The sequence below is a fragment of the Lepidochelys kempii genome, chromosome 2, assembly GCF_965140285.1.
Source record: "Lepidochelys kempii isolate rLepKem1 chromosome 2, rLepKem1.hap1, whole genome shotgun sequence".
Lineage (NCBI taxonomy): Eukaryota > Metazoa > Chordata > Testudines > Cheloniidae > Lepidochelys > Lepidochelys kempii.
This window is the reverse complement of record NC_136381.1, coordinates 141,409-155,309: the sequence shown is the minus strand read 5'-3', so window position 1 is coordinate 155,309 and position 13,901 is coordinate 141,409. Positions and strand designations below refer to the sequence as shown.

Sequence of the window (13,901 nt, the reverse complement as noted above, 5' to 3'; positions counted from 1 at the left end):
TCTATGATGAGAACTCCCTCTGTGGATGAGGGGAAAGCGGTGGACGTGTTGTTCCTTGACTTTAGCAAAGCTTTTGACACAGTCTCCCACAGTATTCTTGCCAGCAAGTTAAAGAAGTATGGGCCGGATGAATGACTATAAGGTGGGTAGAAAGTTGGCTAGATTGTTGGGCTCAACGGGTAGTGATCAATGGCTCCATGTCTAGCTGGCAGCCGGTATCAAGTGGAGTGTCCCAAGAGTCGGTCCTGGGGCCGGTTTTGTTCAATATCTTCATAAATGATCTGGAGGATGGTGTGGATTGCACCCTCAGCAAGTTTGCAGATGACCCTAAACTGAGAGGAGAGGTAGATACGCTGGAGGGGAGGGATAGGATACAGGGGGACCTAGACAAATTGGAGGATTGGGCCAAAAGAAATCTGAGGTTCAACAAGGACAAGTGTAGAGTCCTGCACTTAGGACGGAAGAATCTCATGCACCGCTACAGACTAGGGACCGAATGGCTCAGCAGCAGTTCTGCAGAAAAGGACCTAGGGATTACAGTGGACGAGAAGCTGGATATGAGTCAGTGTGCCCTTCTTCCCAAGAAGGCCAATGGCATTTTGGGATGTATAGGTAGGGGCATTGCCAGCAGATCGAGGGACGTAATCGTTCCCCTCTATTCGACATTGGTGAGGCCTCATCTGGAGTGGAAGCTGGGCCAGACCTGAGGGGAACTGTGAACCCGTTCATCTGGACATGATTTGGGAGCCAGCCCCAATCCTGCAGGACAGGATCCACAGGAGCTGTCACTCCCGAGTATGTTTGTTTTAACTATTGTTTTCCTCTGTTTTGCATTTGCAAATCCACAGGGCTCAACTGTTAGTTATCTTCTCCATTCTCTGAAGGGCTACCACAAAGTTATTTCTTAGTCATTCTCCTGGGATTTTTTCCAGTCTAATTTTAATTGGCCAAAGTGATGTATTTTCCAGTCCCTCTGCATTCTTTTAAGCAGCACTCCAGAAACTCCTCTCCTCTCCCAGTCCATGTAATTGTCATCTGCAACCTCAACTCCTTGCTAATCACCTCCCTTATCTGGTTTTGATACCTGGCTTTCACTTTTATTTCATCAAAATCTTCCCTACCCTCATACACGGTGACTAATTTCCATGCTGATGTTCCATCCAATCCCTTAGAGGCCTAACTCCTCTCATTTTATTTCCAACAAGAGACCAGCTCTCCCACTCACAAAATTGATCCCTCATTTGACCATATCTTCACCAACCATTGCTCCTTCAATACCAGAGTTTCCTCTCTATCAACTGTCATTTTATTCAACGTCACCCATTTGTTCCCTGATCGGGCCATCTGTGACCGCTAATTGATCACCATCCATGATTTCTCAGCCACACCACTCTTGTCTCAATCTTCACCCCACTTTACCAAATCATTCTGTATGGAGAGATCTTGGCACACCAGCAAAATGCCTGGACTACTACTGATAATTAGAATATTGATTATCATGCTCATTGCCAAAAGCAGCTAAATCAGTAGGCCTTAACAGGCCTCTGCAATGACCTTACTATAATTAAGCAAGCAGCCGGGGGGGCATGGGTTGAGGGGGAATCTGACCCTGTGTCCTTCCTGATAAGATCTCTGTTGAAACTGCTGAGGTATGTGTTTTAGAAAAAACAGGATGCTTGCCTAGATCTGCCCTTTGGGATGTGTTTGTCAGGGTCCCCAAAACATGCGGACTCTGGAAAAAAACCACATCTGTCTAATAGATGGTTTAAGGAAAACTCGTTGCTTAACCTTTGAAATTGTTTGCTTAACAAGTTTTTTGATATTGTTACACTAACCTGAATAAATAAGGAAACTTCATGGACACAGCTTAGGATCCCCAATGGCAGCTGAAAGATGGGCCAATTGGACGGCTGTCATTGTACCACTCAAAGACCACTCCAGACTTCGGTAATTACTGATTTTTGGGGTGTTTTATTAACCTGTTGCAGACATGTTTAAGTGCTTAAGACTAAAATAAAGTGCAGCTTTAAGTGAAAGCAGTCTTGTATTGTACTGTGTGTGCCAGACATCTATTGGTCGGAGGGCCATGTTTCCCTTGATTTATTTCCTGCCACTGCCTCACCAAGAGTAATAGTTACCAAAAGCTTTGGGGTTTTTAGAACCACAGTAACAGAATTGGAGGCCCCAGCGAGGATTGGTGGAGAGGAAGGAGACGAATGGTACAAACAGTTTATCTATTGCAATAGGAGGTAAAAGATGGTGTGGTGGGGTACCTCTCCACAAGTGCCTGTGTCATAGGTCGAGTTAATTTATGGATAAATTCTGTTACTGGGACTTAGAGCTCAACCTGTCAGCCTGTTTTGAGTGGGGAATTATGTCCAAAGGAAAGTAAGAACAGTTAAAAATTATGTTGGGGAACAGCTTGACTGATTTTGTACTTTGCTACTGATACTTTGCAACTGCCTAAAAAGCAATTTTGAGAAAAGTAGTAAATTAACAAACAAAGGATATTACTGTGTCAGGACCTTTCCTTAGGTAAAGGTCCCGCAGACACACAGAGCCCTGAGTCCACCAGGAAGGGATGTAAAGTTTGGGTCCCTTACTTTCTGAGTGCCCAAGAGAGAGTGGGGTTAGAGCCCTAAACTGTGTGGGTAACAATCCACTCCTTCCAACGTCTGACTCTCTCATTAATTCCCAACCCTCCTTCCATTCCTCCTCTTGATCATGCAGAATCTTTCCGATGGGCAGGGGAGAGATGAAGAGGGAAATCAACAAACTTTGTCATGATCCCCTTCTCCCATGTAACTACCTTTTTAGGTCACTTGCTTGTTCACCTTTAACCCCTCCAGCCATTCCTGTGAACCCATCCCCTAAACCTCCATCACGCTTACACTCCCTGCCTACTTTCCTCCACTACTTCTCACCATCTGCCTAATCCTTTGCTTTATTTAAGATTTATCGTCTTCATTCTTAAAAAAAAAAAAACACCCCCTCCTTGCCTCTCTAGTTACTGCCCTCATCTCCCTCTCACTTCTAAACTCAATGAATGTCCCACCTATAAGTGCGACCTCACACATTTGTCTTCTCCTGCTCATCCCAGATCCCCTCCAATCCAGCTACTGACCTCTCTGCTCCACTGAAACTCCTCTCATTAACATCTCTAATGACCTCTTCCCAGCTGAGACTCAAGGCACGTACTCATCCTCCTAGACCTCTCTGCTATATTCGATGCTGATAATCATACTGTGACACACTCTATACGATTTTATAAAAGTATGCTAATGAGTGTGAATATAATGTAACTGGACTATGCTTCATGCAAAAGGTCTCTTGTAAGGTATTACAAAGCTTATAATATACTGAGTGTGGTCATCCTAGTTGTATAAATGTATCACTCTAGTATCTGAAACTAGAATATAACTCTGAGGGCCTATTGTAATTATGCAAAGTGGGCCATTAATGGTGGCTTGGAATCTTGATGGCTCCTATTAACCAGGACAATGGTCTGTAGATGGCTCTGTTTCACTTGTAAGTCTTCCTGTATACATGTGTGCTGGCAAGTGGGTAATGAAGTCTTACAGTGACATGTGATCATGTCACCTGAACTGGAATCCATCTTTAACCTGGTCCTTTTCCATTGTGAAGGAGGGAATGGGAACCCAGAGAGGGACAAAAGGATTCCCGCCTTATGCAAAAGATATATAAGTGGGTGGAACAGAACAAAGAGGCAGCCATCATGAGAAATCCCCTACCTACCACCTGAGCTGGAACAAGGGCTGTACCAGGGGAAAGGACTGTGCCCAGACTAGGAAGGCATCCAGTCTGTGAAAGAAACTTGTTGAAGCCATCTCTGAGGGTGAGATTTTAATCTGTATTCAGTTTTATTACTGTATTAGGCTTAGAGTTGCGTGTTTTATTTTGCTTGGCAATTCATTTTGTTCTGTCTGTTACTACTTGGAACCACTTAAATACTAGGTTTCAGAGTAGCAGCCGTGTTAGTCTGTATCCGCAAAAAGGAAAGGAGTACTTGTGGCACCTTAGAGACTAACCAATTTATTTGAGCATAAGTTTTCGTGAGCTACAGCTCACTTCATCGGTATGAATGATCAGCATCCGATGAAGTGAGCTGTAGCTCACGAAAGCTTATGCTCAAATAAATTTGTTAGTCTCTAAGGTGCCACAAGTACTCCTTTCCTTTTTATTTAAATCCTACTTTCTGTATTTAATAAAATCACTTTTTACTTATTAACCCAGAGTACGTATTAATACCTCAGGGGGGAAGCTGTGCATCTCTCTATCAGTGTTATAGAGGGTGAACAATTTGAGTTTACCCTGTATAAGGTTTATACAGGATAAAATGGATATATTTAGGGTTTGGACCCCATTGGGAGTTGGGCACCTGAGTGTCAAGGACAGGAACGCTTCTTAAATTGCTTTCAGTTAAGGCTGCAGCTTTAGGGCCCATGGTTCAGACCTTAGGTCTGTGTTGGAGCAGACTGGTGTGTCTGGCTCAGCACGACAGGGTGCTGGAGTCTCAAGCTTGCAGGGAAAGCAGGGGCAGAAGTAGTTTTGGCACATCAGTTGGCAACCCCCAGGGGGTTTCTGTGATCCAACCCGTCACACTCTCCTTTTTTACCCTGTACCCTTACTGACCTTCCTACCCTGGTTCTCCTCCTACTTCTCTAACCACTACTTCAATGTCTCTCTTGTTTGCTTCTTCTCCTACTACGCATGAGAGTTTCTCAGGACCCTCTCCTCTTTAATACAATAGACCCTGCCTTTGGATAATTTAAATCACTCACACTATTTCAAGTATCATCTCTGCATTGATTACTCAAATCTTTTTCTCCACTCCTGACTAGTCTTCTTCCACCCTAGCCTGGGCCTCAGCCTGTTTTGAATGTCTCTTCATGGCTGTTTCACTATGAACTTAAACTTAACACGGCCAAAGTCAAATTCCTTATTTTCCCCATTCTCCATCACCATTGATAAAACCACTATCTTCCCTATCACTCCAGGTTGTAACGCAGGTTTTTCTTAGATGCTTCCCTTACCCTGATCATCCAAACTGTGTCTAAAGTCGATCTTTTTTCTTTTATCTGTGCAACTAAAGGTCTCATTCAGCCTCTCATAATTTCTTCATCCATAAATGATCTGGAAAAAGGGGCAAACAGTGAGATGGCAAACTTTGCCGAGGATACAAAACTACTCAGATAGCTATTTAATCTTGAATACTGTGTGTAGAGCTGGTTGCCACATCTCAAAAAAAGATATATTGGAATTTAGTACAGAAAGGTCAACAAAAATAATTAGGGGTATGGAACAGCTTCCATATGAGGACAGATTAATAAGACTGGGCCTTTTCTGCTTGGAAAAGAGACTACTAAGGAGGGATATGATAGATATCTATAAAATCATGACCAGTGTGGAGAAAGTAAACAAGGAAGTGTTATTTAGCCTAGTGGTTCTCAACCTTTCCCTTTCCAGGCTCCTGTACTCCCTTCCAGAGTCTGATTTGTCTTGCGTACCGGCAATTTCACCTCACTTAAACTACTTGCTTACAAAAGTGTCACAGCACATTATTACTGAAAAATTGCTTGCTTTCTCATTTTTACCATATCGCTATAAAATAAATTGGAATATAATTACTGTACTTACATTTCAGTGTATAGTATATAGAGCAGTATAAACAAGTCATTATCTGTATGCAATTTTAGTTTGGACTGACTTCACTAGTGCTTTTAATATAACCTGTTGTAAAACTAGGCAAATATCTAGATAAGTTGATGTACCCCCTGGAAGACCTCTGCATACCCCCAGAGATACATGTTCCCCAGGTTGAGAACCACTGATTTAGCCCTTCTCATAACACAAGAACTAGGGGTCACCAATGAAATTAATACGCAGGAGGTTTAAAACAAATAAAAGGAAGTACTTCTTCACACAATGCACAGTCAACCAGCAGAACTCCTTGTCAGAGGATGTTGTGAAGGCCAAGACTATAGCAGGGTTCAGAAAAGAACTAGATAAGTTCATGGAGGATAGGTCCATCAATGGCTATTAGCCAGGATGGGCAGGGATGCAAAACCATGCTCTGAAGTGTCCCTAGCCTCTGTTTGCCTGAAGTTGGGATTGGGTGATGGGATGAATCACTTGATGATTGCCCTGTTCTTTCATTCCCTCTGAAGCACCTGGTATTGGCCATTGTCACAAAACGATATACTGGGCTAGATGGACCATTGGTCTGACCCAGTATGGCCATTCTTATGTTCTTGTCTTGAGTATGATGTCATCCTTCTCTCTGCTCTTCCCAACATCCATATCAACCCATTCTAGGCCATACAAAATAATTCTGCTAAGATCATCTTTGGACACTGTTCTGATCTTATCAGCCACTCTTTGAATCCCTCCACTGACTGTCCTTCCGCTTATCTCATTGCTTTGTGACATACTTCTTTGTATGTAGCCAAGAATTTCATTGGCATTTTTACTATCCTCTTGAACTGCAAATTCAAGTCTAATTTACTTTCCACCATCAAACCTCAGTCTCTCTGACATTCCTTCTCCACATATATCTCCCTCTAACTGAGAATGTGGCTTTCAAGTTATTCTCCCTCCCACCCCCCAAGATCATAGAATCATAGAATATCAGGGTTGGAAGGGACCCCAGAAGGTCATCTAGTCCAACCCCCTGCTCGAAGCAGGACCAATTCCCAGTTAAATCATCCCAGCCAGGGCTTTGTCAAGCCTGACCTTAAAAACCTCTAAGGAAGGAGATTCTACCACCTCCCTAGGTAACGCATTCCAGTGTTTCACCACCCTCTTAGTGAAAAAGTTTTTCCTAATATCCAATCTAAACCTCCCCCACTGCAACTTGAGACCATTACTCGTCGTTCTGTCATCTGCTACCATTGAGAACAGTTTAGAGCCATCCTCTTTGGAACCCCCTTTCAGGTAGTTGAAAGCAGCTATCAAATCCCCCCTCATTCTTCTCTTCTGCAGACTAAACAATCCCAGCTCCCTCAGCCTCTCCTCATAACTCATGTGTTCCAGACCCCTAATCATTTTTGTTGCCCTTCGCTGGACTCTCTCCAATTTATCCACATCCTTCTTGAAGTGTGGGGCCCAAAACTGGACACAGTACTCCAGATGAGGCCTCACCAATGTCGAATAGAGGGGAACGATCACGTCCCTCGATCTGCTCGCTATGCCCCTACTTATACATCCCAAAATGCCATTGGCCTTCTTGGCAACAAGGGCACACTGCTGACTCATATCCAGCTTCTCGTCCACTGTCACCCCTAGGTCCTTTTCCGCAGAACTGCTGCCTAGCCATTCGGACCCTAGTCTGTAGCTGTGCATTGGGTTCTTCCGTCCTAAGTGCAGGACCCTGCACTTATCCTTATTGAACCTCATCAGATTTCTTTTGGCCCAGTCCTCCAATTTGTCTAGGTCCTTCTGTATCCTATCCCTCCCCTCCAGCGTATCTACCACTCCTCCCAGTTTAGTATCAACCGCAAATTTGCTGAGAGTGCAATCCACACCATCCTCCAGATCATTTATGAAGATATTGAACAAAACCGGCCCCAGGACCGACCCTTGGGGCACTCCACTTGATACCGGCTGCCAACTAGACATGGAGCCATTGATCACTACCTGTTGAGCCCGACAATCTGGCCAGCTTTCTACACACCTTATAGTGCATTCATCCAGCCCATACTTCCTTAACTTGCTGACAAGAATACTGTGGGAGACCGTGTCAAAAGCTTTGCTAAAGTCAAGAAACAATACATCCACTGCTTTCCCTTCATCCACAGAACCAGTAATCTCATCATAAAAGGCGATTAGATTAGTCAGGCATGACCTTCCCTTGGTGAATCCATGCTGGCTGTTCCTGATCACTTTCCTCTCATGCAAGTGCTTCAGGATTGATTCTTTGAGGACCTGCTCCATGATTTTTCCAGGGACTGAGGTGAGGCTGACTGGCCTGTAGTTCCCAGGATACTCCTTCTTCCCTTTTTAAAAGATTGGCACTACATTAGCCTTTTTCCAGTCATCCGGGACTTCCCCGGTTCGCCACGAGTTTTCAAAGATAATGGCCAATGGCTCTGCAATCACAGCCGCCAATTCCTTCAGCACTCTCGGATGCAACTCGTCCGGCCACATGGACTTCTGCACGTCCAGCTTTTCTAAATAGTCCCTAAACGCCTCTATCTCCACAGAGGGCTGGCCATCTCTTCCCCATTTTGTGATGCCCAGCGCAGCAGTCTGGGAGCTGACCTTGTTAGTGAAAACAGAGGCAAAAAAAGCATTGAGTACATTAGCTTTTTCCACATCCTCTGTCACTAGGTTGCCTCCCTCATTCATTAAGGGGCCCACACTTTCCTTGGCTTTCTTCTTGTTGCCAACATACCTGAAGAAACCCTTCTTGTTACTCTTGACATCTCTGGCTAGCTGCAGCTCCAGGTGCGATTTGGCCCTCCTGATATCATTCCTACATGCCCGAGCAATATTTTTATACTCTTCCCTGGTCATCTGTCCAACCTTCCACTTCTTGTAAGCTTCTTTTTTATGTTTAAGATCCGCTAGGATTTCACCATTAAGCCAAGCTGGTCGCCTGCCATATTTACTATTCTTTCGACTCATTGGGATGGTTTGTCCCTGTAACCTCAACAGGGATTCCTTGAAATACAGCCAGCTCTCCTGGACTCCTTTCCCCTTCAAGTTAGTCCCCCAGGGGATCCTGGCCATCCGTTCCCTGAGGGAGTCAAAGTCTGCTTTCCTGAAGTCCAGGGTCTGTATCCTGCTGCTTACCTTTCTTCCCTGCGTCAGGATCCTGAACTCAACCAACTCATGGTCACTGCCTCCCAGATTCCCATCCACTTTTGCTTCCCCCACTAATTCTACCCAGTTTGTGAGCAGCAGGTCAAGAAAAGCGCCCCCCCTAGTTGGCTCCTCTAGCACTTGCGCCAGGAAATTGTCCCTTACGCTTTCCAAAAACTTCCTGGATTGTCTATGCACTGCTGTATTGCTCTCCCAGCAGATATCAGGAAAATTAAAGTCACCCATGAGAATCAGGGCATGCGATCTAGTAGCTTCCGTGAGCTGCCGGAAGAAAGCCTCATCCCCCTGGTCTGGTGGTCTATAGCAGACTCCCACCACTACATCACTCTTGTTGCACACACTTCTAAATAGATAGAGCAGCATGGGACAGTATGATGAGCAAGGTCAGGTATAAGTGCAGGACTAGGGGTGAGTGGAAGGTGAATTGAAGGAGGAGATAGGTAGGATTGAATGTCTGTGGAAAGGGTGGCAGGTAATCTGGAGAAGTAGTGTTATGGGAAGCAGAATAAGAGGAGCTACCTCATACAGTTTATTGCGATATTCTGCGACAGACAACTGGATATCGTCATCTAAAGGAAGAATCACATCGTAGTCCAGAGAGGGCTCCTTGGTGGGGCAGTGGAACCTACCAAGAAGATATCAAATATGTGACGAAATCTGAGAGTGAACACACACACAAAAACACAACAGGAGAGGCACTAGATATTAATAGATTTTAAGGCTACAATGAAAGCTAAAACAAAGACAGAGCGTGAGAGATCTGAAATATCACATACTAAAGGCACCCTCACCTTTTCACATGAAGAGGAGGAGAAAGCGGATTGAAAACTACCTTTACCTTCACCATTTCACATGGCAGAAGGGAAACTTGTGCTGGTAGCAGTCACACAACAGGCTTGGAGGGGGGCTGGGAAATGTCACACTGGCAATGCCCTCACCTTTTCACATAGGGATGTTGCAGGGCCTCTTCTGCAGTCAGCCGTTTGTCAGGGTTAAATACTAAGAGCCTCTTTAGAAGGTCCAAGGCATGAGGGGGGATAGAGGAGGGTAAAATTTCCTCAATTGTCACTCGCCGTCTGAAAGGCAAGAATCAAAGTTGTAGCTCCCAGTGCCCAATTTCACTGCAAAACCCTGTATCTCAATCCTGGGAATCTCATGGAGGTAACTCCTAACCCCAGATTTCACTCCCAAGGAGTGGTTCATGACTAATACTACGGTTTTGTCATGGATATTTTTAGTAAAAGTCAGGGACAGGTCACGGGCAATAAACAAAAAAATCACAGAAGCCGTGACCTGTCCCTGACTTTTACTAAAAACATCCCTGACAAAGGGAAGGAGGAGGGTCCAGCACCCTGCCCCTCCCCACCACAGTGGCTGGGAGCTGCAGAGACCCAATTGCCCAGTGGCTGGGAGGAGTCCCCGCCGCTGACTTGTGGGACTGGGAGCTGCAGGAGGGGGGTCCCGCACTGCCTGCGGAGGCAGGGTACCTGCAGGGAGGCCTCTGCCAGCAGTGGAGTCTGAGGATCTCCAGGGGGCCACTGCTGGCTGGGAGCTGCGGGGGGTCCCGCTGCCCATGGAGGCCGGCTGGCTGCGGGGTCCTCAATGCCTCAGAGGTTGCTGGAAGTCAGAGTCTGTGACTTCTGCAACCTAATCTTAGCTTTTGTCATGACCAGCCATACACTGTCGTGCTCAAATAACTAGATTATTGTGAGGTCTCAAACCTAGCTAGGTAATGACATGGAAACATTTTTCTGTGTTACTAAGAGTTAGAAAACTAAGCAAAGAAACACGAGCAAAATATCTTTGTTAGGAATTTATGATAGAAGTAAACTGCTAGGAACACATACATAAAAACTGATATAAATTTTTTTAAAAGTCAGTTCAAATTAAAAAACCCTTCATTACAAAACAAAATCACTATTTTTAACTATGTTGCAATATCATGCTGGTGACCTTCTGGGTGACTGGATTGGGGGTGCCAGAGTAGTGGAGGTGAAGAGGCCATGTTGGCCCTCTTGCTTTTGAAAGTGGACAGGTCTGGCCAGTCTGCTTTTTGCCACAGGCCTGGCTCAGCCCCCTGCCCTTCTTCTTCCTCCCATGGGCCCACCCCCTGGCCAGGCCGGAAGCTGGAGCCCGGGCAGCTGTGGGGAGCCATGGACCCTCCACCAGCCAGGGTAAGGGGTTCCCACGAGCAGCCCCCGATCCATGTCCCTGTGGCCTGGGACCCCTGCCCAGGCAGATGGAGTGTCCACAGCTCTCCGAGCAACTCTTACCATGGCCTAGCTGCTGCTCTTTAGTCCCCGGGCCCCCTCCTCTAAGCCAGCCTGGAAGCTGGAGCTAGGCCGGGGTAAGAGCTGTGCAGGCACTTGTGGGGAGCTGCAGAGCCTCCACCTGCCCTGGGTGGGGGGTACAGGGGTGGGGACATGGGCAGGGGGATGCTCTCAGCTGCCCCCACCCCAGGCAGGTGGAGCAGGGCCTTGTGGGAAAGAGGAGGGGCAAGGGCAGAGCCATGGCAGGGGTGGGGCCTCGTGCCCCCCTCTTCTAGGAAGAATCCATCACCTCTAGACTGGATACTGAACAGTATCATCTCTCCATTTGTCACAAGTCCTTCTGCTTATTTGTATTTATCTGTTTTTGTTGTGTGAAAGGGATAGTTAGTGGTTATGGTGTTCTTTGAACATAATGATTCATATTATATAATGAATGTGATACTTTGATGTTGACACACACATATAGTAGTCAGAGTTAAAGTTGCAAAGGAAAAGAACAGCTACTTACCTTACAATAACTGTGGTTTGAGATGATTTATCTGTGTGGATCCCTTCCAAGGTACACATGCACCTCACGAATGAGAGATCAGAATTTTTGACCAGCAGTGTCTATCGGGGCGTGCCTGCACCCTGCATATCTTTCTGCGTCTCCACTACCCTTCAATTCCCTAATTCAGAAACCCTATTAGGATAAGACTCAGAAATAGGGATGGGTTGTGGATCATGGGATCTCATGAACAAAATATCTCTACGAACCAAATTACTATAAGGTAAGTAACTGTTCCTTCCTCTTTGATGCATGGATCCCACTCAAGGTGACTAGTTAGCAATATCCAATTAGTAGTAGGAGGAACTGAAGCCAGTTCAGTGAATTATACAAAATTGTTTATGAAAGCAAGCAAAATTTGGAGACACACTGGATTGCTTAAGTTAAAGAAGTGGAACAAGAGGTCCTCAAGTTCCTGGAAGTGTCATGGGTTGCCATGACAATTAGATAAAAGATTTTAAAAATGGGAGGAAATATTTATAGTTCAAATAACTTTTGTTTAAATTGGTTAATTTCAGCAGAATATGGTTGTCATCTCTCCTTGGACATCATTTATATAGGGGCCACTGTGACAGACAACAGGACAGTGAATTAGGAGGAAGTTTCACCATCATGGCTGCTACCAGTCTCCCAGTGTCCTGGGATCCTCTAAAACACCACTGAGACTTTATCATCCTGATCTTGAAAGGTGTCTCCGGCTTGATCTGGTCAGGACATTACCCCATCCACCAGCTTCAACTAAATCTTGAACACCACCTAGAATTGGCACCCTGGGTTCCAGCTGTCACCCCGTCCCTGGAGTGTCATTTTCCTTCCCCACCCTTTTTCCTCCTCTTTCCTATCTTTTTTTTGTCTGATAAGAGTCTGATTTAGCCTCCAAGAAAACTCCACCTTTTGTAATATTGATGTGACCAGGGAAGTAGCTAAAAGTAATGTCCTAAATAGCCCAATGCTGGTAAAAGTTTGCCAATTCTTAAGAGTGGCTGATAAGACCATGTGCTGGGCCTATCATTTCCCAGCACCTGGACTGCAAGGGAAATAAAGTGTTAGAGACAGAAGCTGCATTTTCCATCTTTGCTGATCTTTTCTCTCCCTTTTTCAGCAAGTTGTCTGGCTTTGTCTTAAAGAAAAGATGATTGGACTTCAACAACTACCAAAGACCATCTTAACTCTCTCTCTCTCTTTCCCCCAAAAGGGATAGTTAATACCATCTTTAATATGATCTAAGACTTTCAAGCAGAGATCTTCTGCTATAAAAGACTATACTGTGACATTATTGACATGAACTGTGACCGTATAGATCATTGTTTCAACCTGGGTCCTATGGTTGCACCAGGTCTTTTAGCTTTAGAGGAGGTCAAGTGGGGTGTCTATGGAAAGGTTGTAGTTTTCTGGTTATGATTATGCTATCTGTATGCATGTTTCATTTATGCATATAAAGTTACAAGTATTGGCTCTGTACTGTCTGTATTTCAAACTTGTGCTATGCTTCTGGGTGACACCCCAGACAATTTGGTATCAGCACTGCGTAGCCTGCTTGATAGCCCATTAAGCACCATCAGCTATACAACTGACCCACTGAGAGAAGGTATATACACCTTGTGACTCAGCAAGGCAGGCAGGGACATGCTAAGTTTTTTCTATGCCATGTGCTGGAGAGCTTGTCTTTGAAACAAAGAAAGCAGAGGCCACATGCCAAGAGATTATAAAAGGCTGCTCTATCTCCTTCATCTTGTCTTCAATGCTGCTTCTTACCTCTGTAGGAACCTTACTACAAATGGAAGCTTTAAACAAAGGACTGAATGACCCATCCCAGCTGTAGATGTACTCCAGAGATTTGATTTGAGCCTGCAGTTTATTCCATCACTGCTACAAACCTGAACCAAGAACTTTGCCATTACTGTATGGAACTGATTCCATTTAACCAATTTTTAGCTCTCATCTATATTTCTTTCTTTTATGAATAAACCTTTAGATTCTAAAAGATTGGCAACAGCATGATTTGTGGGTAAGCTCCGACTTGTATATTGACCTGGGTCTGGGGCTTGGTCCTTTGGGATCAGGAGAACCTTTTTTTCCTTTCACTGGGGTATTACTTTTCATAACCATTCATCCCCATAACAAGTGGCACTGGTGTGATACTAGGAAACTGGACTGTCTAAGGGCATTGCTTGTATGACTTATGGTTACCCAGTGGGGTAAAACCAAAGTCCTCCCTGTCTGGCTGATTTGGCGTGCCT

The 13,901-nt window shown here is 45.0% G+C and overlaps 1 protein-coding gene across 5 annotated transcripts in view; it reads right to left on the bottom strand.

The window, feature by feature from the left end:
* Positions 1-13,901, bottom strand: part of MAPK15 (mitogen-activated protein kinase 15) — a 61,581-nt gene that overhangs the window by 11,609 nt on the left and 36,071 nt on the right. For all 5 annotated transcript variants that reach the window (XM_073329704.2, XM_073329703.2, XM_073329705.2 and 2 more), the window contains 2 exons: positions 9,783-9,920; positions 9,364-9,469 (listed from right to left, as the gene is read on the bottom strand). In XM_073329704.2, coding sequence (XP_073185805.1) covers positions 9,364-9,469; positions 9,783-9,920 — 244 coding nt within the window. The remainder of the gene's footprint in view (positions 1-9,363; positions 9,470-9,782; positions 9,921-13,901) is intronic.